The following is a 27,435-nucleotide window of genomic DNA, read 5'->3' as shown; positions in this document are numbered from 1 at the left end:
CAGTGACTAACACAGAGTGAGTATGCAGTAATACTGAAGGAAAGGATGCACAGCATCAAGTACACTTGCCAGTTTTATACTTCCTAGTGCACCAGAATAACAGAGCCTGAGATGTATACTAATTAAATATTGACCCTACTGTCTGTCTTCAAATCAGTAAAGACTGTATTCCAAAAACAGGGTTAGTAAGGTACCCATCTGGCAAGTGAACTGGAATCATAAAGGACCTTCATTCTATTCTAAGCTTGAGGTGGCCGCTTCAAGACTATTTTACATACTTGATCCTGCAAAACGATAAATTTGGGGTATTTCCAGCATTATATTTCCTTGAATCAAGTCCAAGACAGGCTCAGATCACATAAAAGTCCAAGAATTTGTATTAGAGGATGGCTACATGTAAAATAAGTGCTTTTACTTAATTTTTTCCCCTCAATCTACTCATCTTTCAAACTCGTAACTCATTATAGTCAGAAATACAAAAACTTGTCAATTTTTAAGACAAATGACTGAAAACAGCTTAAAGCAGTTAAGCCAAACTCATATATCAGTTATTTCCTTTTAGAATAAAATAGAGAAAATTATTTAATTAGGAAATCGTAATAACCTTTGAGGTACACCTTATGGTTAAACAAAAGTCTTTTTCATGAATGTATAACATCAGAACTTCCTGTAGAACTTACCTCTCTCAGTAAAAGAATGAAGGAGGCAAAGTAGAACACGTACACCATTCCCACCAGCCAGTGCAGAAACATGGTAGTACCTGGAGCTGATTGAAAGCTCAGTTCTCGATCTTTCAGAGTTGCATCAAACATTTCCTAAATCAAAAAAGAACAGGTAAACAAGAGTTGTAGCACCTACATTTGCCAAAAATAACATCTCCATCTTCTGGAAAGTGAATAAAAATCACTATGCATATAAGTTACGATGTTCTAGGATTATAGTTCTCTTAAAACCATTTCATAGCACCACAGAAATATAAATGATATAAGGTTAGACACTATTTCAAAGATGTGTATGTCACTTTAAATTTTTAAATATAAGCAGCAATTCTGATAAACCAATTGTTAAGTAAAAAGAACCATTTTTGGTTAACATAATACCTTCTTTTCCTGGTTACAGGTCTGCATTCATGACAAGTTTTAATAGTAAAGGTATGGGAGAGAATGATATCTCAGAACCAAAGGTAGCTTTTCTACATATAAAATATTTTTGAAAAATAGAAAAATGATTATCACTGACAGCCATTAAAGATTATAATAAAAAATGAGTGTCCTAGTTAGAGCAAATGGTTAGGCTTGAATTTATTATTACAAAGACCAAATTCTTATCAGATTGCTCTTTTGATGTATATAATGTCTTGGCATTATTGTAAAATTTAGGAGAGTAAAGTCAGTAAGAAAATTCTCCACTGGTTATTAGAAAGGTTCCAGTCAAAATACTCTGACATCAGAAATCTGCACAAAGCCTCAAAAAAATCAGGTACTCATGAAAAATTAGCAACATTAAGATTCCACAGAGATACATTCTCAGAAAAAAGCAAGCAATTATCAAATACTGACTTTCCTTTAAAAGAAACCCATTCTAAAGATGTCTTTTCGGAAGCCTTTAAATTATTAGATTGTATGATAATGAATAATAAACTCACCAGGGAACAGATATCCAGCCACCAGCCACAAATGAGAGGGAACACTCCAATTTCTACCACCACTAGCAAAGAGACCTTAAGCAAAAATAAAGGTCATCAATATCACCCAAATGGGGAGAAATTATTTCCAGTTTTAACTTATAACAAGAATTACCTTAACAACAATATAGCAGACTCCCAGCAAGCGACGAGACCTATGAAATTTAACAAGAGTTGCCAAGCCCTACAGCATCTCGTCAAGGAAAAACTGAGCATTTCAAGTTGCAAGAGAACACATAATAATTTAGGAAACATTTAACTTTACTTAGCAGACAGAATTTATTTCATATTTTGTCTGCCCTTATCCTCACTACAAGTGCCTACAACTTTTACTTAGAAGACAAGGGGGGAGAGAAAATAAGTTTTCTCAGTAATAGGAACAACTCTTGGTATGAATAATATTACTAAACACCCAAGTTGCTGCATTAAAGGATACATGACAAATGATCAGTGTTATTGCTAAAAGTATATACCCAACTATGGTTGTGATTAGGCCTTCAAAATGAGATGCTTGAACCTGGAAATAAGAAAAAATAAACTTTAATTGCACCACATGGCCTCCGCCCCAGTTTAACAATGTATTAAACAATTCAAGTAGACTGGAAGTGAACTATCTAGGTAATTTACAACTAGAAAACAACCATAAAATCCCCTTTGGATGATGTCTTTGAAAACCAGATTCTCCCAATGACTTATATATTATGAAAGGTGAGGAAAAATTAAAGAATAACACTTTATTCCAGCACACAAAATAGAGTGAATTAAATTTTACAAAAATCAGAAAAAAGTTGTAATGCAATAGTCTGTACTCTGCTCCATTCTAAAGTAGACTTCCTAAAGGCTGAGCACAAAGCTCTCCACCTGTCCAGTGCATCCCAGCCACCTCATTTCCTACCACTAGAAGTGACTGCTTTCCAAATCTGTCCCATTCTCAGCTTACAACAGACAGAACAAGAGTTTAAATAATGCCCATCTTTTTGGTTCCTGAGTTCCAGACAGCAAGTGGGGATAGTTTGGAAAGTCAAAATTTATCAAAGAATTTATCCTAACTTTTCAAGTTCTGGCATTCAACTAGTAAGAATCTGGAGAGCTGTATCAAATATTGAAATACAACTCTCTGTCCTTTCAGAACACTTCAAAATGTGCTCTCTCAGGATTCACATACACAAACTGAACAGAGTATCCAGATATGTCAGCTTTTCCTTAAAAATTAATTCTTTCTGCGCCCCCTAAAACTAGCAGCTTTCCATCCAAATATTCATCCACCTCTGACAATGATAAAATGTCAAAATTAAAGCAAATTCTTTAGAAAACACTACAGCACATCATTCCAAGATCAACTAACCTTTTTTAAAATCTATTGATATATTGTTACTTTTCTAAATGCACTAGGGGGCATCTGACAAAAAGGAAGGGAAGGGCGCAAGGTTCAATGAAACAGGTCATAAGTCAGCCTGCAAGAAAATTTTCCCATAGTATGCCTTTGGCCCACCCAACATGAAGGAATATAGTGCATCATGGGATTTCAGAACTTATCTTCCTTAGCTGGCAACATAATCTACTACTTGAACCACTGTCAGTTTTCAAAGAAAACAGTAAGACGGTGTTGGATAACTATTCCTTTGTATAAGGCAGATAGAGAAATGAAGTAACTCTTTACAACATTATTAATTACTCAACAAATATCAAGTTTGGGGGGTGGGGGAATCAATGAAAATAAGTTTGTAAAAGTATTATACTCACATGTTCTTCAAATCCCAAACCAACAAGGGAGAAATGACCAATGTGGTAAGGGCAAAATGCTAAAAGGGAGGAAAAAACTCAATGAAAACTTCGAAATCAAAACAATGAACACTCCTAGTACCATCTCCCACTGAAAGGAACCAGGGCTTTTTCAAGAAATGGAACATTCCAGAGCTAAAAATGTATTTCTTGGGACATTCTCTGTAACCAGACAACAACAAAGTAATCAAGGTCTAATAGGCTAACGGCAAAAGGACCCAGAAACCATTGTGAACAGGGTCTCATGGGCCAAAGAAAAGATATGAGCATCAAAAAGAATAATGACCCAAACTGATGGAAACACAGTAAATACATACAAATCCACAAGTTCATTATACTCCAAAAGTGGTAGGCCAAAATCAAAAGCAACATCACAGAAAACTTTTATCAACAATGAAAGGAGTTAGCTCATCAATTCCTTACCCTGCGAACTGATAATTAAAGGGAAAGCACTGCACATCTGTCCTGCTGCTTCTGTACAAGTTCAAGTTAACAAAATAGCTCTAGCTGGTAGTAAGTTGTTCTTTATAGAAAAGCCAGCCAGTAAGTGTAAAAAATGACAATTTGAAAAGAATCATTTTGCAATGCCTAATAAAATAAATTATTTCAGGCAAGTAGCAAGGGATAATAAAATCGTTAGGCGAAATGTTGATGAAACACTAGATATTTGCATGATACTAAAATGCCCACACATTACTTTCTGACAGTTAAGGGAAAAATGAAACCTACCAATAGAGACTTTAAGATGCTATCACTGAACCGAGAAAGGTGGAGAACCAGACATCATCTGTCTCCTGATATGTCACATTACTAGGCAAAGCACAACCAGTGAAGGATTTGTCCCAAACATATTGAACCTGAATCTAATCAGGCCCTTGGAGACAAAGAAGCAAGGTAGCAGACATCATCAGGGAGTAGAATGTGAGGCACTTACAGGAAAGCTGACCTAAGTCTCTTCAACAAATCAATGGCAAAAAGGGGGGGACCAACAGAAGAATATTCTAAATCAAAAGGATTAACAACTAAAAGTAATGTCTGGACCTTATCTGGATCCTCATTCAAACCAACCAACTATAAAATGGCATTTAAGGAGACAATCTAGGAACTTTTAATATGTTGGATTACTAAGAAATATTAAATTCTGGTGATTTTCTAAGGTGTGATAATGACATTATGGTTAAATAAGAAATATCCTTAAGTATTTCATAGTAAGACTTTTTAAAGTCTCTTTTCCTCAAGCCTTTCTTGCCATGTTAATAAAATTTTAATTTGTTCTTAATAATAAAATTTGATTATCTTTTACTTATGTCAAAAGAATGAACAGCACAGATCAGGGAAGGGTGGAGGGGAACTCAATCATTTAGATAAGTGAGAATGAAGCTACAGGAATCTGGCTGCCAAACAGTTTTGATCAAGTATTCTATGGGTAGAAATTTATTTATGGGTTTAAGATCTATTTAGAATTTAGAAATACACAATGTATATTTTACTAATCTATTATGTATATTATAAAGCACAAGAAATTTTTAAATGATAAAAAAAGCAGCACAGATTTTTTTCCTAATTCTCATACCCAACTCTGAGGTCGCTAGGGAAGGCAAACTTTCAAGTTTCAACTCTATTTTTATATGTAAATACTAACCTGAGCATCAGTTGTAACAATCAATTTCTATCCTATTCTGCAGCAACTACTATATAGGTATCCTGAAATTAAGGTCAGTTTCTCAGAATCCCTTCTACTAGAGACAGCAGTGCTATAATGTTGTATTTCTGCAAATTACATGACCACAAGAGTAAAAAAATGCCAGAGAAAAACTGCAGTAGAGCAACCCAAGTAGTAAAGAAGCATGTGTGCTTAATTCCAATGACCATATTCATCTAAAAGGAAAATAATATTTCTTAGAAAGAAAAAAAACTTCTTGTTTCATTTCAAGGGATCCTAAGTTAATGTATGTAAGTTTACTAAGACAAATTTTTTTCATAAGCTTATATAAGTTAGGAGATTGGATTAGAAAACTACTTAGATAATATTTCCTTTATATAAGTAAATTCACGTTTTAAAGGTGACTTGTTCCTTCGAACATTAATTTAGCATTAAGCTTTTCTTGCAAGAGCAAAGGCTCTACATATAATTTTTTCTCTCAAATAAAACTTGGTAAAAATCAATACAGTTTCACACTCTACATATCAATAATTTTACATATGAAAAATAAATGCAGACTAATCTGCAAATTTTCACCCCCATATGCAAGGGGAAATAACAAAAAATGGGCTTCCTGCTAATTTGTGTCATCTTTTTTACAAGATATTTCATGTCAACAAGTTACCTGTAATTTTCTTTTGCTCTTTACCAAAAATATTCAGAAATTAATTTTTGTCTCATCCTCAATCTACATATTCAGTCTTTTTTTTATTGATTTTTTTTTCAGAGAGAGGAAGGGAGAGGGAGAGAGACATTGATGTGAGAGCAAAACATCATTCGGCTGCTTCCTGCAGGCCCCCTACTGGGGACTGAGCCCACAATCCGGGCATGTGCCCTGACGGAAACAAATCGGGGGCAACCTTTCAGTGTACGGGATGATGCCCAACCAACTGAGCCATACCGGCCAAGGCCATATTCAGTGTCTTTTTGACCACATGGCTTCCTTCCTGTTGAAGACAACTGCTTTCTAGGTTACAAAGTAGTCCACAACACAGAGCAATAACTTGGAATTCAGTGGAAGAACATTGGGAAATCTACCCTTCCCTCCTCAGTAGAACTAAGGGTAACTCACAAGCATTAAAGGAAGGAATTTCTCAAAGATCATCCCTATGGAGAGATCTGTAGCCTAAGGTCTCTATAAGAGATCCAAATCATAGCCCAGCCCAACAATAACCTGATTTTATCAAACTCCACCTTCTCTCCCTTGAGAGATGCAGGAATTGAATTCTAAGGTCTTGGTTTTCTTGATTCAGTTTACATTATCTTTCCCAAGGCAGAAAAACCTGTCAACTGCACCTCCTCAACTCTGCCTTCCTTTCTCTAATTACTTCCAAAGGGAGGGACTTGTGTGTGTTGTCACAGAAATCTCACAGCTGTAGTTGTGAAAGTGTCTGGAAGTGACTTTGCATTTACTGGAATCTGGTTCTAAGGGGAATTCAAACTTGGGAAAGGATCACTGTCTTCCCTAAAGCCTACATCCATTTCTCATGACAGTTCCCAAGCCAGGGTCTCTGGTAAGGCCTTGGTCAGGATTTTGACAGATGGCAACGAGATCTTTCTACCATAGGGAAGAGCACACAGATAATCAGCAAAAAGTTAATTCCAGAGATGGAATACTGTATATTCTCAAGTCAATCTAAAATCAGCTTCCACAAAGAGACAGAAATGCCCAACAAAAGCAGAGGTGGTAGGTAACTACAGGTTACTGAAGTCACTGTTGCTTAGGAAAGAAGGTATCTGTACCGGATTACTATACAGGATTACTATCTAAAACTGTTCCATATATTCCTGTTTAAAAACAAAACAAAAACCTATATAAGAAGGTTCCTAGAAAACTAAACTACCATAATAAACAAAAGCATAAACACCACTTACCAAAAACAAGAATGAACAGTGTATTTAAAGACACCACCCAGAAGACATGTTCCTAAAGGAAAAGAATATTAATAAAACATATTTAATTCCTATTTGATATATGCTTAGACTACTCCACTTATTTAATTAGAAGACTGAAATTCTCACTCTATAATTGAGATTTCATTTCAAAAAATTATGTACAACTTTAAATTTTTCATTAGATAGCTCATAAAAATAAACCTAATAAAACTCGTTCATAATGTTATGTGGAGGGGAAAAAAAAATCAAAGTTAATCCGTAAACATTTCCTCTTCAGAAATTAATAATTCACCCCAAACTACACAGATTCTCATAAATGACTGCCAGATTGCATTAAATCAAATGACACTGAAAAATTCCAAATAGAGAAAAATTTGAAAACTACATTAATTCCCAACATTTTAATGTAAAAATGCACAGTGCTTCTTTCAGTGTCCATTTTGTTCTCATGTCTTCTGCAAGGTCACTTTATCTTGTGTGGTCCCTTGTCTCCCTATGGTGTACTGGCTATCTTTGTTCATGCCCCAGAATACTCATTCTCATTTGGCCATTGATCCACTTCCACAATTATGCATTATCATCTCCAAGGTGACTGCTATCATCTATTCCTCCAGCCATGTCACAAATACTTCAGTCACGCTCCATGCTGACACTAGAAAGACCAATCCCATTTGTCTAGGCCCACCACCTCCTCCCCCATCGAGTTAAATGATTCTTCCAAAAGGGCCAACATTGTATGATTTTCTTCTTAGAAAGATTAATCCGATCAGGTCCCCAATCTGCTACAATCCAAATGGAAAAAGAGTGATTAGTTTGTCTAAGAGATGACTGCTACTTTCCTACTCACCATACCACCTCCTATCACTTGAATTTTTTCAGCTTCTCTGCCTTACAGGCTCCCAAATTGTTTGTCCTTACCTCCAATATCTTTTGTGCCTCAACCTCTAAATTATCTTCTTTAAAAATTCCCTGCTCAAAAACTCCACTAAGAAATATCTAACCAAGGCCCCTTCTGTACCTCTTGTGTCCTATGCACACCTTCTGTCATTGAGTCTTTACCAGATAGTATGCCTCTAAAGTTCCTTACTCACATGTTCATTTCTCTCTACTAACTATAAAGCATCTTTGAGAACAGGGATCCTATTTCATTCATCTCTGAACCTCCCAGTAACTATCACATTAGCTGGCACATGATAGATACTAAAAATATCTTTTCATGAATTAAGTCATCCTATAAAGAGTTTTTCCCAATAATTAGAATGCATTTGAGTTACCACCACTGACTCAATGACTTCTGTCACTCATCTATGAGGGACTGATGAGGTAAGAGATATAAATGAGTATGTAGCCAAATAATACCTTCTATACTGACTGTGATCAAACTTTGATTAGAAGCTCGGTAACATCACTTTCTCACTAATCTGTGAATTACCACCAGATACATTCCTAAGTATAACTACTGACCTCAATTTCCTATTCTGGCTCCCATCTGGAGCCATCCTAAGGAAGAAGCCAACACTGTGGACAGTGGAGGAGACGGACGGGACTTATCTGAGTCTTTGATGACACTGTTGGGGGGGCCTCTGGATCAAGCCCTCCTCAAGCTCATCCTTCTTTGGACTTATGTTATTGTCTTGGTCACTAGGGTTTCTTCTACCTGCAGCCAAAGTTTTCTTAATACCCAAAGCCATTTAAAATCTCAAATGGCAAGTGATTTTATATTATAGAATCTTAAAATAGTATCATTTCTCCTTTAAAGAACAGGTTCTTTGAAGAATTGTTCCTCACCTTTGAGCGGTACTCTTTACTAATAAGGTAAAGATAGGTGGGATTCAGCAAAAAATAGAAACCTATGATGAGGCTAGGGCTATCACTGTGAACATTACAAAGCTGCTCTATTTTCACCAATTCAGGTATTTAAACATCACAAGGTATAACTTTAAAAGACTAACTTCTTAGCTACTATTAATTTTGTATTTCCTTTTCTTTCCTAAAAATCTAGTATTTAATAATTTCTCTTTAAATAGTATTACCTTTATGTTTTGCCAATATTTTCAATACATATAACAAACTTACTTCAACATATCAACTAATCAAAAATCAAAGGACATTTGATCTTTAGTAAAAAGTCAGCACATACTGTAAATCTGAAAACACTGAATCACTAAGACAAATAATTCAATTAAAAACATATTAGCTTTACTTACTAGAAAAACTAGTGATCCATCAAGGCCTAGCATCTAAAATGAATAATAATATGCATTAATTCAAGATAAAACAGGATTTTTAAATTCTATTTATTAAAAAGGCTCATTTTCCTTTCAATATCTTTAAACATAATCCTTACCCACTACTTTCCCATATAGCCTATCATTTTCAGAGTAAAAAACTCCTGTTTATGGGAGTTTTATATTTTGGCTCTCCTTTTATTCCAAATCATGGTTTGAAAGTAAAAAGAAATTCCATCTTGGGCTTCATTCTTACATTAGCTATGGAGTCAGTCAAGACTTCATGATACCACTATATTGTCAACTGGAGCAACAGAATAATACTTAAATTGTTACTTCATTTTTTGAAAGTCCACAATTTCAGGTTAAACATTCCCTAAATAGAGCGCAATTTGTTTTAAACGCCAGAAGATAGAAAAACAGTTATCAGAAGAACTTCACCATTTTTAAAATATTTTCAATACATGCAGGGCCAGGTGTGGCTAAGCAGTTAAGCATCGAAGTACGAACCAGGAGATCTTGGTTTCAATTCCTGGTCAGGGCAAGAACCCGGGTTGCAGGCTGGATCCCCAGTAGGGGGCATGCGGAAGGCAGCCGCTTGATGACTCTCTCATCATTACTGTTTCTAGCTCTCTCTCCCTCTCCCTTCCTCTCTCTGAAATAAGTAAAAACATACAAAATTTAAAAATATATATATATTTTTTCAACACAAACATCACTTAATTTTGTCTAAAAATAAAGTTCTATTAAAGTTTTCATCAAATGTAAGTACAAAATTAGTGTGTACATCTAAATATGCTCAATTTTAAAATGTACTTTAGAATTAAAACACTGATGCTTAATGAATGAAGGCTTACTCACTCTTTCCCATGTAAGCTCTTCTGCAGCTCTGTCCCATTCTAAAGCATTCCAGTTCATGTCGTCTGGAAATAAAATTGTAGTTTAAAGATTACTGACATAACTTGAACTATAAATAATAAAATGTACCCTCTTAATTCGGTGTTTTGTAAGCTGTTGTTGAGAAGCTAGACCACATTTAAAATTTTTCTATACAAGCATTTGCTTGTTAGGCAATAAGTATATATACATAAATATAACATATAAAATAAATAAAGTGGTTCTAGTATGTGGTAGTACTAGAAAAGAAAGAAATAGGGTTATGTGAAAGAAATTCAACAGCTCTGAAGGATGACTCCAATGGAACTGAGGAAAGTAAGGAAGGCAGGGGACTAGAATTCTCTGGGTGAGGAAGAGGTAGAAGATATAGTATGAAAGGCAGACAGGAATTAGATCATACAAAAGGAATGTGAAGCCTGAATTTTATTTTGTTCTTCAGTATCATGGAAAAACCACTGAAAGGTTTTTAAAAGCAGGAGAGCAATCCAAATACTATGTGGAGCAAGAATAAAAGAAGGAAGACCAGTTAGAAGCTAATACATTAGACTGAGATAGAAATGGTGGCTAGCACTAAGATAGCAGTAGGCTTCATTCTCAGAGTCTTTGAACAGATACTTGCCTCTCCCTGGCAAGGCCCCATTACACAACTCACTTCTCATCCTTCAGGTCATAGCTCAAATAGCACTTATTCTGAGCTACGGGGGGCATCTTGTTCAAATAAGTCCCCAACAGCATCCTCAGAGCAACCTGCACAATGTTTATCACAATGTGTAACGATAAATTTGCTCACTTGAGTATTCTTCACTTAGACCAGAACCTCCATGAAGGCAAAGCCCTGGTGTGTGAGTGCCTGGCACACAGGATATACTCCGATATTAGCAATGTCAAGTTGACCTAGATACAGTGCAGTGCCTAACAGGAAAACTCTGAGATGGGAAGAGAGTAAAGGAGGCACTGAGCTACTGACAGCTGATTGGGAGGCCCAGTCTCAGATCATCTTTTACATTGTAGTTACAATGGTAGAAAGGGAGAAATCAAGCCCTGACTGGGTAGCTCAGGTTGGTTAGAGCATTGTCCGGATACACCAAGGTTGTGGGTTCAATTCCCTGTCAGTGCACATACAAGAAGCAACCAACAAATGCATAAATAAGTGGAACAACAAATTGATGTGGGTTTTTTTTTGGGGGGGGGGTATGTATCTTTATTGATCTCAGAGAGAGGAAAGGAGAGAGAGTGTTGAAACATCAATGATGAGCGAGTCATCATTGGTCAGCTGCCTCCTGCACGCCCCCAACTGGGGATCGAGCCCGCAACCCAGGCATGTGCCCTGACCAGGAATCAAACCTCGATCTCCTGGATTCTAGGTCAATGCTCAACCACTGAGCCACCCTGGCCGGGCAAAATGATGTTTCTTTTTCTCTCTCCCTCCCTCCCCCGAAAATCAGTAAATAAATTTTTTTTTAAAAAGAGAGAGATATTGATTTCTTTGGATAGCATCTGGTCTACAGTGTACCCTTCAAGAATTCTTTTTTGACAGTAAAAGTACTGGCTCAATAGAATGGCAAAAAAATAAGATAAATCTTTATTAAATTCTTTTTTTTAAAAAAAACAACAACTAGGATCTATGCCAACTTACAAATAATTTCTTCCTATCCATCCTACAAAAGTGCTGCATAAACAACCAGGGTTTTAAAACACAAAATGTGCCCTGCTTCATAGAAAAAAAATGTACACACATGTATATCCATACATGCAAGTTTGCCAAAATAACATAAAAAGTTAGAAATATGATTTTAAACCCATTAAATTTTGAAAACTCCAGTCCTTCTCCCCAAGGCAAGCTGGGAATGGACTCAGAGAAGGAGCAGTAGGGACAAGCAAACAGTCATTACCCTGGGCCCCATTGTTGGCATCCGCTGCATCTTCCCCGGCTGCCTCATCTTCCTCCTCATTCTCCTCCTCCTCCTCTTCTGCCTGATCATCCTGGGCCTCAGGGTTCTCCCCCACCACCGCATTCTCAGCTGGTGGGTTGGCAGGCTGGTCAGGGGCAACATTTTCAGCACCATTTCCTCCCGCTGGAGCCTAAAATGACAGAAGAGCTCAGACATTTAGCTAATTTGCCTCAGTTTTGCTCTATTTCCAAACCAAGCTCTCCCTTCTTAAAAAAACCAAACTAGGACACAAACACAAACTACTGAAATTCCAAAACACACCTCTCAAAGTCATATTTTCTAAACGTTATCTTATTTTAGATCAACTTGGTATATAAGGACATAAACTCACTTCACAGTGTATATATTCATTCAGGATAATTTAGGGATTACCATTTCATAAAGCATTATAGATAATAGGTTAACAATATGGCTATCTTGAATACATCATTCCATACATAATCCTTTAAAAGACAACTCCTGTCTTTAATGACTACCTCAGGGATAAAAATATATTTATTTATGCATCTGTTTGTTTATACATATACAGATATAAAACTTAATTCTCAGTTATCATTTAAACACTTGAGGAAAACGGCCAATTTCTGCCCTGTAGGTAAGCCTGTCAATATAGACTGTCAGTTCCCACATGCATCTTCCTCTGGATCTTCATGAGTACAGCTACCTACCAACCAAAGACGTAGTTGTAGTTAATTAAAACACTCAACTGCCATGGAGTTAATGAAGATTCAAAAAGGACTACATTAAATGCTTCAAAACATGAGATACAATGATAAAAGTATTAATGCTAGATAAGAACAGTATCCTTTCTTTACAGTCCCATTTTTCACATGTGTGGTTTTCAAAGAAGTTGTACTTTTAATTCTGCAGAGAAAAAAATATGGCAGAATTTGATTAAATCAATCTACAAACTGATAAAAGTAGGTCATTACATGAAAAATTAAGTTAATTTTCATTCTTACAATTTTTTCATAACAAAATTTTATGAAGTTTGTGAATTGTTTTCATATGTAACTAATTTTTTGACACTTTCAGCCCCCTAATTTTTCAGCAAGCAAAATACTAAAAATAATTTATGTCGCTTTTCTTAATAGTTCTAGCAAATGCTCTTGCATCTAAGCAGGTCACCTCTCATAAAGAAAAGGTAAAATTGCACATTGTTATAGTGTTCCAGTGTTTCTACTTTTGGTAATGTTCCTGCTGGGAGCAGAGGGAGGGAGGCGGCACACGTTTTACATACAAAGAAACTGATGAGCAAAGAGAGTAAGTTGCCTCCTTAATGTTATGTAGCACATCAGAAGCACCTGCAAAAAGTTTGTACCTTAACTTCCAGGCCAGTGTTAAGCAGTTAACCCAGGCAAAAGCGATGGAAGAGCCCTTTAGTATACTTTAATATTGCTCCCAATCTTGCTAGAAAATTAAGAGGCCAAGACACAGAAGCATTCTTTCGATTTTTCACATCTCCCTTAATCTTCTCCCACTCCTTTTCGCTATTCTGCTTTGCAAAGAGGGACTTGGGAAAGCTTGGGACTTAGAGGGTGACAACAACTCTCATATCCTGCCCCAGTAAAAGGAATTTGAGGGGGAGTTACCTCATTTTGGTGGTGTCCAGCAGCATTGAAGGGCGGAGCAGCATGTTCCAACCAAATTGGTGCTCCCCCATGGACGATCTGCTCTCGCAACCACACCAGGCTGATGAATGCGCACAATGTGCAAGTTACCACAAAACAACCCTGCAAACAATCCGCCAATAAGTTGTCCCTAGTAAAAAATTTAAAAATTATATGGAATTACTCCAAAGAACACCTAAGGAAACCAAAGAAACCAAAGATAACAACATTTCATTTTACATTAAAATCTCAGGAAAAAACAGCCAGAAAACTGGTAATTTTCTAGGTGAAAATCAGTTTCTCAAAAATAATTACTTTTGAGGATGGTGAAAATCTGTAAGTTGGTCAAATATACTTACTTATATATTTGTATTTATGTGTTTATGTTATAGTAGACAAAGAATAACATCATAACTACAGAAATTAGCTATCCATCATGGCCTCTCTTTGAATATGGCTTAGAAACGGGAAGGTGGCAAGCAAAAACTCAAAAGCAGCCAAAACTAGACAAAGACCAAGAATGTATGTAATTTACTAAAGGTTAGTGACTGCCCAATGCTAAGACTTTCCTTGTCCTTATTTTACACACAAGTTTAACAAATATGGTTAGCGCCCGGCCAGGCATGGCTCAGCGGTTGAGCGTCGACCTAGGATCCAGGCGATCAGGGTTCGATTCCCGGTCAGGGCACATACCCAGGTTGCGGGCTGCAGCCGATCAATGACTCTCTCGTCATTGATGTTTCTATCTCTCTCTCTCCCTCTCCCTTCTTCTCTCTGAAATCAATAAAGATATATTTTTTAAAAAAAACAAAAAAAAAATTAAAAAAAAAAACACAAAAAAACAAACATGGTTAGCTTATACCTGAGCCCATACAAATGAAGAAAATTAGTGAATCAGAAAGGAGGAAAAGCACCTCCAGAAAGGCCTAATGACAATGTAAAGAAAGGAAGGCCAAAAACTATTCAGTATGTTAAGTATAAGACAAAGAAGTCTGTAACACACTTTAGAAAGCAGATTCACCCTGGCCAGTGTGGCTCAGTTGGTTGGGCGTCATCCATGCACCAAAAGATTGCCAGTTCAGTTCTCACTCAGGACACATGCCAAGGGTGGTGGGCTCGATCCCCCCCCGGGGGGGTGCAGGAGGCAGCCAATCGATGTTCTACTCTCACATCAATGTTTCTCTCTCTAAAAATCAATAAAAATATTAAGAAAAAAAAGAAACAAAGAAAGCAGATTCAATTTTGATGCTAACTGAAAGTACACCAAAAGTATACTAGTTCCTTAACAAATTCAGATAGAAAAAGTGTGGTTCCCTTATAATCATACATGAAAATATGTGGAGTATTATAATACTGAAGAGCTCTTTGTTCTTTTCTTTCCGTAGTCCATGTCTGATTCCAAAATAAGTCAAGGATAACTCAGGAATCTTGGTAGTCTTTGGAAATCCACTATAATAACAGAATGGCTTTTTTCCTCCATGGAAAACCTAAGGAGGGGTCAATTTGGGAGACCTCGGCCTAGTAGCTCCAAACTTAACTGATGTGGCCCTCAGGCATTATCTGGCATATACCCTGATCAAAAAAGGAATCATAACCACTCCCTTGCTGTGAAACCCTCCAAACCATTAACCCTCCAAACCATTAGGTTGGGACTAAATTACTCCCTTCTCTACCCCTTCCTTGTCCTCAGCAATAAGAATAACAACTGCTTGTTGCAGATTTTAAGTGACAAACTCTTGGTAGCACTCTTTTCCCTCACACCTTAAATCTGGGCTGGTTTTGTGAATGGCCTGGACCAGAGACGATGTTGCCCATGTTCCAAAGCCTAGAGGAGAGCTTGCTAGCTTCCACTCTCACCCTTTCAAAATGCTTCCCTGAGACATGATGTAAAAAATGCCCTACTAGCCTTCTGGAAGATGAGAGAACACATGGAAGAGAACTGAGGCACTCCAGCTGGGGCCACCTTAGACCATCCAACCCCAGTGAAACACATGAGTACCGAGGCAAGCCCAACAAATTAACTGATCAGCTGAGCCCAGCCCCAATTGTTGACCTCCAGAATTATGAACAAATAAAATGGTTATTGTTTTAAGCCATTAAGTTTTAGGGATAGCATATTTTGAAGCAATTATTAACTGATATGCTGTTTCTAGAGATGACCTGAAGAACTGAGCTACAGAATACATAGCAGCTGCTATGCTATTAAGAAATTGAAAGTAAAATTTCAAAAATAAAATTAATAATATAGAGAAAATAAAACATTACTCAGAAAAAAAAAGTAGTTTGGTTACAAGTATTTTCAGAAAAAACTGGCTCAATACTTCAAACTGTGAACAGCATCATGGGCTTCTAAAACCAAACCATGTTTATAACTTCTTTAATCTACTCCCACCATGCCTCCAGCAGTCCTCCCATGTGAAAGAGTAGTGTCATAAAGGCAATTCGGTGGCCCACTAACCAATCAAGTCACAGAGAAAAGGGATGCTGGCCAACATAAGGCAAAAAACAGTGAGCTTCCATGGTAATCTTGCTATACTTTAACAGGTACTCAAAATTCACACACAGTTTTTACACAAATTTGTGAATTTAGTCTTTGAATGGCCCACCCAAATCCCTGAGGCATAATCATTCTCATTTTAAAGAACAGGAAATTGGGATTCAGAAAGGTCAATAATTCACCCAAAGTCACTAAAAACTGGCAGATGCAGAAACTTTTTTATTCCAAAGCCAAGGTTCCTTCTGTTACAAACAACCAGCTACTTCATTGCATCACCCCAGTGATAATCTCTGCCAAACAACTGATGTTGAATGGTTCCACCAAGAAGTAAAGGTGGTAGGAAAGTGAAACAGGCACTTTCACTGATATGGCTTCCATAAACACCTACTTTCACATAGCCAAAGCCTACCAATTTAAGCTGTGGTAAATACTAACATATTTACCCATTTAAAACAGAAACCATTACAGAAGTAATATACTTCTGCTTTATTAAGCAACACCAATGGGAACTCAAGTCACCTTTTCTAGACAACTGAGATATTGACTTGCTACTACACTGTACTCTCAAAAACTACAATAATACTTGGAATTTTAGCCCTGAACAAAATGGAACACAACTGCCCTGTTTGAACTGATGAAATGGTGTTGTTTTTTTCTAGGGGAGGGTCAAACACAGTCCCCCACCACCACAGATTATGCAGTCGAGTTTCCACATTTGGGGAAATCGCAGGGGTCAGCAAATCTGGAATGCAATGGATAAGGTTTTTCCCTTGCTCTGGGAAAACCACCTTCATGATTATGGTTTCTCCCATCAGGCAAGTATGAAATGGTTCTTTTATTGGTTTATAGATGTTAAAATATAACTTCCATAACTCTCAGCAGTCACCCTTGCTTTTTTTTTGACCACCCTCATCACTACCTCTAATATGCATCTTTGTTTTATATACAATTCTTAGATCAAAGCCAGAGATGAACTATGTCATATACACAGAGACTCAATGAATAAACAGCTGAGCCATTTAGGCCTGATTTTTCTTGCTTCTATACTAAGAGTGCGTTCTGGATGGCCGAGATGAAAATCTGATGTCCAGAAATAGGAATGTTATGCAATTTGCTTCTACTGCATCACTTCACTTCACAGAAGGCCTATATTTTTATACAAAGGGTTATCTTTTTACACCATTTCCAGTCTTAGAGGTGTGTTGAATTACTGCTGCTCCTTTTTGTCATGGCCACAGCCGTTAGTGCCCTAATTTCAAGGCCTTGGTAAATCAAAGCTGTTCATCAATAATGAAAACAAAAAACAAGTCTAACGTAAATAAGGTTCAGTTCAAAATCTTTTATGTTATCTACTCCCTACACTGCCAAAGAAACAGACATAACTCGCCTGTTCTATCCAAAAAGAGGTATAACCAGCAAGTAGATGTGTTGCGGATACATCTAATGTTTCTACGTATTTTCAACCATAATTAAAATGACACAAAAAGGAGACTTAAAAGACCTCCTCCTCAATTTATGTCCTATGTAACACGCTTTCCTGTCTCTTCTGTTGCCACATGGCTTATTTTGATGCTGATATACTCTGAATGCTCTTGTTCCACAAGAGAGTCTAACATTGTTCTTTGCCTTTACTAACAAAAGGATCAGAACCCTAAGGGCAGCTGGGCACAAAAGAAGATTTAGCAAATATAATCTTTTGCAGGCTTAATATTCTAATGACTTTGATATAGTTAATCATTTACAGCATTTCTAATTCTGACATCAGTAATGAATAAAACACATCTAATACGTCTTCCCCAAGAAATACGTAATTACAATGCTTAATGTCCACTTAAGATACAGTAAGGGAACAAGTTTTTAGAATTCATACTCTAATAATCATGAGAAACATTTTAAAAATAAATTTGAATTCAAATATCTATATTGCAAAAAACATATTTAAATGAACTTCAGCATATGAACATAGTATATATCCCACAATACATCACAGCCTATTTAACAAGTCATCTCACAGTTACAAGACAGTCCTTTAAGAAAGGTATGTTTTAAAACAGACAGCATTTGTATATATATGTCAGCTGTAACTATAACTGCTGAATAAGAGATATAAATTATTATTTGTCCTCAGAATGGAAAAACTTCTCAAATTATAACAAAAGTAAATATGTGGAGAAGCCCTGGCCAGCGTGGCTCAGTTCAGTGGAGCATTGTCCCGTACACTGAAAGGACGTGGGTTAGATTCCTGGTCAGGGCACATACCTAGGTTGCAGGCTTGATCCCTGGCTGCAGCTGGGACACACACAGGAGGCAACCGATCAATGTTTCTCTCTTTATCTCTCTTCCATCCCCTCTCTCTAAAAATCAATGAACATGTCCCCAGACGAGGATTAAAAAAAAATGTGGATTACGCAGCCTTCCACCATCACAAGGTTAGTACTCACGTAGACAGCATGTCCAGTGGCAGTGTCAGTAATGAGCTCACGGAGCCAGTAAACAAGCACTTGTAGATGCGGCCTACCAAAAAAGGGCACAATGGCACACAGTCACAATTCTCGTCATGAATCACACAGTTGTTCAATTAAACAGAGGTAAAGTAGAAATACCATGGATGCCACTAGAATAAACATTTAGTCTTTGCAGGGCTGAATCTCAAAATATTAAATTTAAAAAAAAAGTTAAGCCCTGGCCAGTGTAGCACAGTGGTTAGAGCATCGGCCTGTGGATGGAAGGCTCTCAGGTTTGATTCCCAGCAAAGGGCATGTACCTGGGTTGCAGGTTTGGTCCCCGGCCTTGTTCAGGGTGTGACTAGGAGGCAACCAATCCACGTGTCTCTCTCACATTGATGTTTTTTTTTCTCTCTCCGCCCCCCAACCACCTTCCCTCCCTTCCATTCTCTAAAAAAAAAAATCAATGAAAAAAAATATCCTCAGGTGAGGATTAACCAAAAAAAAGTCAAGACCCTGGCCAGGAAGTGTGTACCAATGAGCCAAGGCTGTAGGTTGGATCACCAGTCAGGGCACATACAGGAATCAACCAATGAATGCATAAAATGGGTGGAACAGCAGATCAATTTTTGTTCCCTTCTCTCTCTAAAAAATCAAATAAATTTTTAGAATTTTTATGGTCAATCATAAAATAATGATAGTGAAGAGTAAGTTACTCAAAAATGTTTAAAGTTTAGACTCTGGATTCGCTTGCTTGTTTTTACTAAATGAGCTTAGATGCCTAAAAGAGAAAAAAAATCTAAAATGAAGGTATCTCCAAAATTACAATATGGAGAATTTTTTTAACCCAGAAATTCTAAAATTATTGAGTCTGTTCATGAAATTAAAGGGTTTCAGTTTTGGGAGTACACATTTTTGAAATTAAGAGAACTTTTCAATAGAGTACATGCTCCAATGCCATGAATAGCGGTAGCACCTCTGTTATTAATCAGGTAACGATGCAGGTATGGATCTAGTTCTGGACTCTGTTTGGTTACCCCTATATTTTTAATGCATAGTTACACTGTATTTTCCTATCTACATCTAGCACATCTATAATCTCCCACAAATAACACAAACAATTTAAAAAGCTCTCATTTCTATCTTCCTCTCACAATGTCTTTCATGTTAAGATCATCTAGAATTTTAGTTCCAGGCTGTTACCTAGAATTATCAATCATTGTAGATTAAGAATAATTACAAATTAGCCATTAGAGGTACTTGTTTCTTTTTCTTTGTAGCTCACTTTCTTTCTCTTTGATTCCTTGCTCATTTTATGCAAGTATATTCTCAAACACGTTTTTCATAGTTCGAGGTGATACACTTTCTCAGCCCTTGGATTATTGAAATGTCTGTATATTGCCCTTCCATCTGATAATAATGTAAGGGTGGATTTTAGGTTCAAAAATTTTGTCAAATTTTGAAGTTTGCCTTCTAGTATTCAATTTGAAATTTCTGCTGTCTTCTAGTTTCAGCAAAATATTTGCTGATTTTAAGTCTGATGTTAGCCTGATTTTTGTTACTTTGTGGGAAAATCTGGAAGCGTAACATCTATATAACACTGTAGTCAGCACTGGAAAACTTTAGAATCTATTTAGGTTTTTGAGTCTCTTTCCTCATGGTCAGCTCTCTGTCTTTCAATCTATAAGATGACTATCATTTCCTCTCCCATTATCTCTTGTACCTTCTATAACTACTTATTAGACAGATACTGAAAGAACTTCATGTAGCCTCTCTCAGTTTTTATCTCATACTCCCTGCTCAATCTTCTAGTTCACTAATTCACTTTTCTACAGTACCTACTCTATTTGGTGTATCTCCCAAGATAATTCATTTTCATAAACAAGTAAGTTTATTTTAAGAAGACATAAGAATATTAATTCTATTCATTCAAAAATGTTGCTTGCATTTAACTAAAAAAAGTCATATCTATATACTCTGGCACAATATACCCCTCTCCATGTCTTTAAAAACAACGAAGAACCCAAAAAGTATCAATTAACGGTTAGTATACCAACCTCCCTAAGAGCCTCCTGTATTTGAAAGATAAACCTCCCAATTATTCAGGACCATCTTTTATGTGAATGACTTTTAAAACGGGAGGGACCTCAAAAGAACCCATCTTTTACAATCCTTAAAAGCTCTAACAAACTCCAAGGAATAAAATTCAAGTTTTTTCCAACTGTGGTTTGATTTTGTTTTTTCAATTCTTTCATGAACTCTCATTAGCCTCTGTATGCTATATTTTTCTTTCCCACATTCATTCAAGAAACTGACATGTTAAAAAATACTTCTTAATTCAGGTGAATATTGTTTCCTAAGTGAGACTTTACTAATATATGACATAATAATATCAAATAATTAAATATCAAACAAAAACATGATGCGACATTATAATATTAAATAGTTAAACAATGTTTAACTAACTCCAACCACAGAGGAACGAGTGAGTACTCACATGCTGTGAGAGGGACAACTCCCAACCATGCGAAGGCCACAAGTGTATAATGAAACCAATATCGTATTGCAGTGCCAATACTTGTAACCAGTCCAGCAAATATGTCTTGGATTGGAAGCCGTGAAGGCATATCTGGGGAATAAACTATTATAGGAAAAAAGTACATTTAATTTCATGAAGATTAAAAAATAGTTTAATTCATAAATATAAAATAGGCAAGTAAAGTTATCTTAACTTTCAATATTAAATATTTTTCCTATAAGAAAACGAATCAAATACTTATAATAATATCACATTTATGTAGAAGGCAGCAAAAAAGACCTCTGAGCAGGAAAAAGATTCAAGAGAAGTTTGCATCTCTCACTCATGGCCATAAACTTCATGAAAAGCTAATTTACACATATTTTAGCATTCAAACAATATAACTATCTGGTTTCCCAGGTTATACAAGATCAGATAAAGCAAACAGGAGAAAAAGGTGAGGCTGATGACATGTCATCAAGAATAAACCCTCCTTCTAAATACAGGCCTTAGAACTAGTACTCAAAAAAGCACAACAATCTGCAGGTCCATTTTATATGAAGCAGAAACAACTGGCATTTTTTTTTTAGCCACCCACTCCTCATGTTTGGCACAATAATTATTGTGCTAAATGATAAATTCAGGTCTTCTTCTGTAATATGTTGTTCAATACACTCAGAAAAAGAGATTGTACCGTGTTTTAGAAAGATTTCCAATGTAAACCACTGCTCCACCACAGGTATCTCCAAAAGAACATAGAAGAATGCCTCTTTCTCCAGTGAGGCCAAAACAATAATTATGATGTATAAACTTTTAAAACAATGTCTATAATTTATGAAAACACTATGACAAAACTGTTTCCAGCTACAAGCATTAAGAAACAAACAATTAACAAACAGCAACTTTTTACAACACACACACACAAAGACCACTTACTTTAAGAAGATATTTGATACACGACAAGTCATTAACCAGTAAATAAGAGTTTTTGAGAAATATAAAGAATACAGCATATGACTATCAAATGAAAACTAAAATTTACTGGCCTCAAAGTAAAAACCTCACAAGTATTTCTAATCAAACTTCATGAAGATATTCTTTAGTCTTACAGTTTGCTATATAACTAAGCTGTTGAGTTTTTATGCCCTACAAAAAATTAAAGACTACGAAAACAACAGAATTGACATTTTCATGGTGATAAATATAAAGCTCCAAAAGTGAAGCTGTAATGAGTTTAATAAACTGTACTCTGGCCCTGGCTGGATAGCTCAGTTGGTTAGAGAGTCCTCCCAATACGCCAAGGTTTCGGGTTTAATCCCCAGTCAGGGCACATACAAGAATCAACCAATGAATGCATAAATAAGTGGAACAAATCAGTGTTTCTCTCCCTCTCTCTCTAAAATCAATAAATAAAAAATAAATTTTACTCATCATATAAAAAAAAGGAAAACTAATACTAATTTATAGCATTTATACTCAGCAGCTCAAGATACTTAAAAAACAAAAAACAACTACTTAAAACCCAAAAAACCTTTGGAGAAGAAGGGTAATGTACTAGGATCCCAGAATAAAAATTATACTTCAAATTCTTAACAATTTGCCAGTATGGTCCTCTAATTGTTCACAATGAACAACATTAAATATCAATCAATAGGGTACAGGAATTATAAAATACAACTAAAATTTTAAAGACCTGCAAAATATGTACTAGAGGCTTATAAAATATTGAGCTTAAAAAACCTTATTTTAAAAAGTGAGTTAAAACTTTGTCTTTATTATTATTATTCCAACCTAAAGACTTTTAACTCAAAAGATATCCCAAATTTGAACAGTGTATGATATTTGATAAAATCCGAGGCATCATTATTAATTTTGCTGGGTAAATGTTATTATAGTTTTTTTCTTTTTAAAGGAACCTTTACTTTTTAAAGATACATACTAAAATATGTACTGATGAAATTATAAATAATGCCATTTGCTTTGAAAAGGATGAAGGGGTGGAGAACAAGAGCACAAGTAATGCCATGTAAAGACCATGACTTGAAAATGGGTCAAACTGAGTGATGTGTACGTGTGGGCTCATTATACCTTTGCATACATTTGAATCTGCCCATAATTTAAAAAATAAAAAGAGAAATATCACACAAATAAATCTCTCTCTCGTATGTGTGTTAAAAGCTGGCATGTATTTTTTTAAATATTTTCTAAAATGCTATAGCAATACTTTCCATTACCATCAAAGACAAATTAATTGAAAATAGTTGTTTTATACTCTTTAAACACTTTCATGTGGCCAGTTTTAGCCCAAAAATGCAGTAAAAACTTATAAATGAACTTACTTGGTGTGAAAGCAAATCTGTGCTTGCATAATTCACAGTATTCTTTTCGACTGTGTTTCAGCCACTGAACTAAGCTGCAATTACAAATACACTCATAAGTACAGTATTTATAACAAGAAAACGTTTAAGGTTTCATTGAAAACTAATGTTCTGTTTTATTAAAACGTTACATTTCATAGAGCTTTTACAATTTTGCCAATTTCAAATTTAAAATATTCCAAACTTTTAATAACAGATGTCTTCTGAGGTAGAGAACCGTAACAGTAAAGATAAAACAATATGTACGCCTACTATTAAAATGGTTAGATTAATTTAAATTGTACTCTCCTCAAAGCTAACCGAATATAAAAGAATTTCCAAACATCAACATCAGTTCTAATACTGGTCTGATTAATACTGCTACCCTGGGGGCTAGGTCTGAATCCTGGTTCTGTCACAAATTTGCTGGCTATGTGACCTAGGACAAGTTAGTTAACCTTTCTATGCTTCAAGTTCCTCATCTGCATAATAATAATAATAACAACTCCACTTCATGGTTTTGTTGTAAGGATTAAATGAGTAAAGACGTGTAAAAGCACTGAGCACTACCTGACACAAAGCATTTCATAATGTAAGCTATAACCATGCCAAGCAAAACTAGAAAACCTTAACACTGCCAATGAATAACATAAGCCCTCCATAGTAGAAATAAACAAAGAGGACTCACATACACCTGGAAAACAATATATCAAATGACATGACATAACAGTAAGGAATATGGGTAATTTCCAAATTTTCACAACAAATTTGTTTTAAATAACTAATTATAGAGAAAGTTCATTCAAACAATCCCCCTTACATATATAGATGACAAAACTGAAGCTCAGACATAAAATTTTCTAAAAGAATGACTCACCATTCTTGATGGATAAATTTAATACTGCCAGTACATACACAAGGATGATAAAGAGGTTTCTCAGGTGTTCCTTCTGACCGACATACTCTACATATGTCTGTTAATAAAAAAGAAAATTTGAATTATCTTTGGTTATAATTTTAAAAAAATAACAGACCACCAAAAATTAAAATATTGCATGTTAAAGAACCTATCACTTGGTAAAACATTAATCAACAGCATGGAAAACCAAAAAAGTGTGATTAGTATGATAATCAAATATATATGAGAAACTTAAAATTTTCCTAACACAAAAAAGGTCAATTGTTCCTTTGTATAAGAGCTCTGTAAGTATATCAAACTTGAAAATAACATTTTTATTTTAAACTGTACTCTTCCATAAATAACAAATGCTAAATAGAAATATGCAAAATCAAGTCACCATTAGTGTCCAAACAGTTTAAAGTCCACAGATATCAGAGGGGAGGGAGGGGGGATTGGATAAAAGAAGGTGAAGAGAGTAGCCAAAGAACATATATACATAGCCCACGGACACAGACAACAGAGTGGTGAAGGCCAGGGGAGGAGGGGTGGTGAGGGCTGTGTGGAGGTGGGCAAAGGGGAAGGGTGGGGGACACCTGTAATAGTGTCAACAACAAAACAAAACAAAATAGAAAAAGGATCCAACACCATAAAACTAAAAGTCAAAATAAAAGTTAAAAGTCCCAAGTCCTGTCCCAACAGTTTACACTACAGAAATACATCTAAGGACTTAACATAGTAATAGCAGTGGGCAGCACGGACTTCCCTTTGGCTTTGCCTTGCTTCCACCACAGTGAGAGACACACGTGAGCACACGCGATTTCGGGGGTGGGGGGGTGGAATTACCCCAACACCAAGAAGACGTCAGAACAGGGAGAGGGGAGCCAGAGTCCACCTTAGGCAAAACCACCGGAGTACAGGGCTACCAGGTCTGCAGCCAAAGGGCAGCAGCTCATCCCTCACCCTCCCAACCACAGCACCAAGTAGCTCTCGGGAACATCGGGCCACCCCTGTTGAGAAAGCGTCTTTTGTCTTCTCGCCAGGGGTGGCCCAATACACACAGGAAGAGTAATCACAACAGATCCATCATTCTCACTAGCTCCTTAATGTTCCTCCTGCAGGATCACCAACCGAAACCGGTTATCAATAAGCCAGACAAATCACTCCACAAACGAAAAGCTACCCATGGAAAAGCTGTCCATGCGCCAAACCTGTCCCTGTAAGAGTACGGTGGGGTTCCCGAGACTAAGTCAAATTAAGAGTGGACTCCATTGCCATGCCTTTCAGTTCAGGTTTGGAACCAGATGCCCCCCCAGCTACCACCACTTGATGGACTTTAGTTTACTGGACGCTGCTTGCGGGTCACGGGAATAATACTGGCGCGGTTTGCATAGATCATAGTCAGAGCTACGGGAGATCTGTCTCTCTTCAAACCTCCTTCTTTCACCTTCATCCTTGTTAATTAAAGCATTCTTGGCAAAAAGCTTTCACTCTAGTTCATCGTACACTGGTCTTAGACTCTGAACTCCGGTCATGCAATAGGAACAAACAACCCCGCCATCCTGCCTCTGCGAAGTTCCGACACAGAAAAAATAGAAGCACTAGTATTCCACGATACCCAGCGGCAGCATCCAGGCAGCTCGCGTCTGCTTTGAGCACTCTCATTTTCTCCAAGTGCACACTTCAGCACAAGGAAACTCCACTAAGAGCCAGGAGGGCGAAGAGGCAGGGGGCGGGGACTGCGACCAAGGTTCTCCCGCCTTGCATCGTGCCAGAGATCCAAGCACGACAATTCACACCAAATTCAATACCCTGCACTGAAGCCAAAATAACCCCAGCTGCCAGCACCAGATTTGCCCTGCAATGGATCTTCCTTAAAAGATTTAAAGTGGACTCATTCCAATTACAGGATCTCAAAGGAGTCCAGTATTGTTTTCACCGTCGCGAGCTCTCTCCTCCTTCTCCCTCTCTCCCTCTCTCCCTCCCTCCCCCTCCCCCTCTCTCTCCCCCTTCTCCCCCCCCTTTCTCTCCCTCCCTCCCTCCCTCCCTCCCTCCCTCTCTCTCTCTCTCTCTCTCTCTCTCTCTCTCTCTCTCTCTCTCTCTCTCGTCGCGAGTAGGTAATTTGCGCCTCTGCTGCCTACCTTGACTGGGATAGTCGATTATCAGGCTCCCTCTATGGAATGGAACCAATCTCTATCACCTGGGTGCCCGACTACAGACTTCCACCTAAAGTAGTTGATAGGAACCTGGGACTCTATATCTTGATTATCTAAAATCACCAGAGCCACTGGTACCTGTGGGCTTGGATTAGTTCTAGAATCACCACAGTTATCCAGGTAGGAGTGGAACAAGCACTCAAAGCCATACCCAACCAGCCACAAGAATTTGGATGCTGGGAGTTAACTTTAGCGATAGGCACATGCTACTACTGCCAAGATTGGCAATGTATGGTAGGTTGGGTGCAAATGTGGGTGGGCCAGTCAAACATGTGGGGAAGTGGTTCCACCTTGTCCTGTTTCTCCAGCCAGCTCTCAGGCAGCTGTGGATGTAGAAAGTAAGAGCACTGCAGCCACAGCGTGGCAAGGTGGAGCACAGTGCACAGGAAGGCAGTGGGACACCTCTGTCACCGGAATTAGAGTCGCCACATAGCCCTCCATAAACAGGTAACCCAGGGGAAACTGCAAATGCAGCTATGTACTGGGGTAGGGCAGGGACTGTCCTTGTTGGCATTCTACTGCCAGCAGGATGAAAGGGCTATACTGAGAGCAATGTGGGTGTGAACCAGATCCCGGTGGGCTCCTCCTATGATGTGGACCCGCACCATGAAGGCGACCCAGCCCCATGAGGCTAGAGGGAATTGTGGCACGAACCCACAGTGGACAGCTTGGGGGGAAGAGGTTGGAGACACTGGATCTCCACTTAGGGGGACTAAGGAACACACTTGAGTATGAGGGGACACAGATTTTCAGA

General features: G+C 37.2%; 1 protein-coding gene across 1 annotated transcript in view; it reads right to left on the bottom strand.

Annotated features, from left to right (window-relative positions):
• Positions 1 to 27,435, bottom strand: part of MARCHF6 (membrane associated ring-CH-type finger 6) — a 62,605-nt gene that overhangs the window by 23,348 nt on the left and 11,822 nt on the right. Inside the window, exons 2-15 of the mRNA XM_081131375.1 lie at positions 24,445 to 24,541; positions 23,550 to 23,623; positions 21,190 to 21,333; positions 18,690 to 18,762; positions 13,734 to 13,902; positions 12,082 to 12,271; positions 10,154 to 10,215; positions 9,272 to 9,304; positions 7,044 to 7,095; positions 3,428 to 3,486; positions 2,121 to 2,201; positions 1,800 to 1,868; positions 1,646 to 1,720; positions 681 to 815 (exon numbers count right to left, since the gene is read on the bottom strand). Of these exons, the coding sequence (XP_080987501.1) occupies positions 681 to 815; positions 1,646 to 1,720; positions 1,800 to 1,868; positions 2,121 to 2,201; positions 3,428 to 3,486; positions 7,044 to 7,095; positions 9,272 to 9,304; positions 10,154 to 10,215; positions 12,082 to 12,271; positions 13,734 to 13,902; positions 18,690 to 18,762; positions 21,190 to 21,333; positions 23,550 to 23,623; positions 24,445 to 24,541 (1,313 nt within the window). The remainder of the gene's footprint in view (positions 1 to 680; positions 816 to 1,645; positions 1,721 to 1,799; positions 1,869 to 2,120; positions 2,202 to 3,427; positions 3,487 to 7,043; positions 7,096 to 9,271; positions 9,305 to 10,153; positions 10,216 to 12,081; positions 12,272 to 13,733; positions 13,903 to 18,689; positions 18,763 to 21,189; positions 21,334 to 23,549; positions 23,624 to 24,444; positions 24,542 to 27,435) is intronic.

The sequence above is a fragment of the Miniopterus schreibersii genome (genome assembly GCF_964146895.1).
Source record: "Miniopterus schreibersii genome assembly, chromosome: 3".
In the NCBI taxonomy this organism is placed as follows: Eukaryota; Metazoa; Chordata; class Mammalia; order Chiroptera; family Miniopteridae; genus Miniopterus; species Miniopterus schreibersii.
The sequence above is the reverse complement of the archived record's forward strand: the minus strand, read 5'-3'. Positions and strand labels throughout refer to the sequence as shown.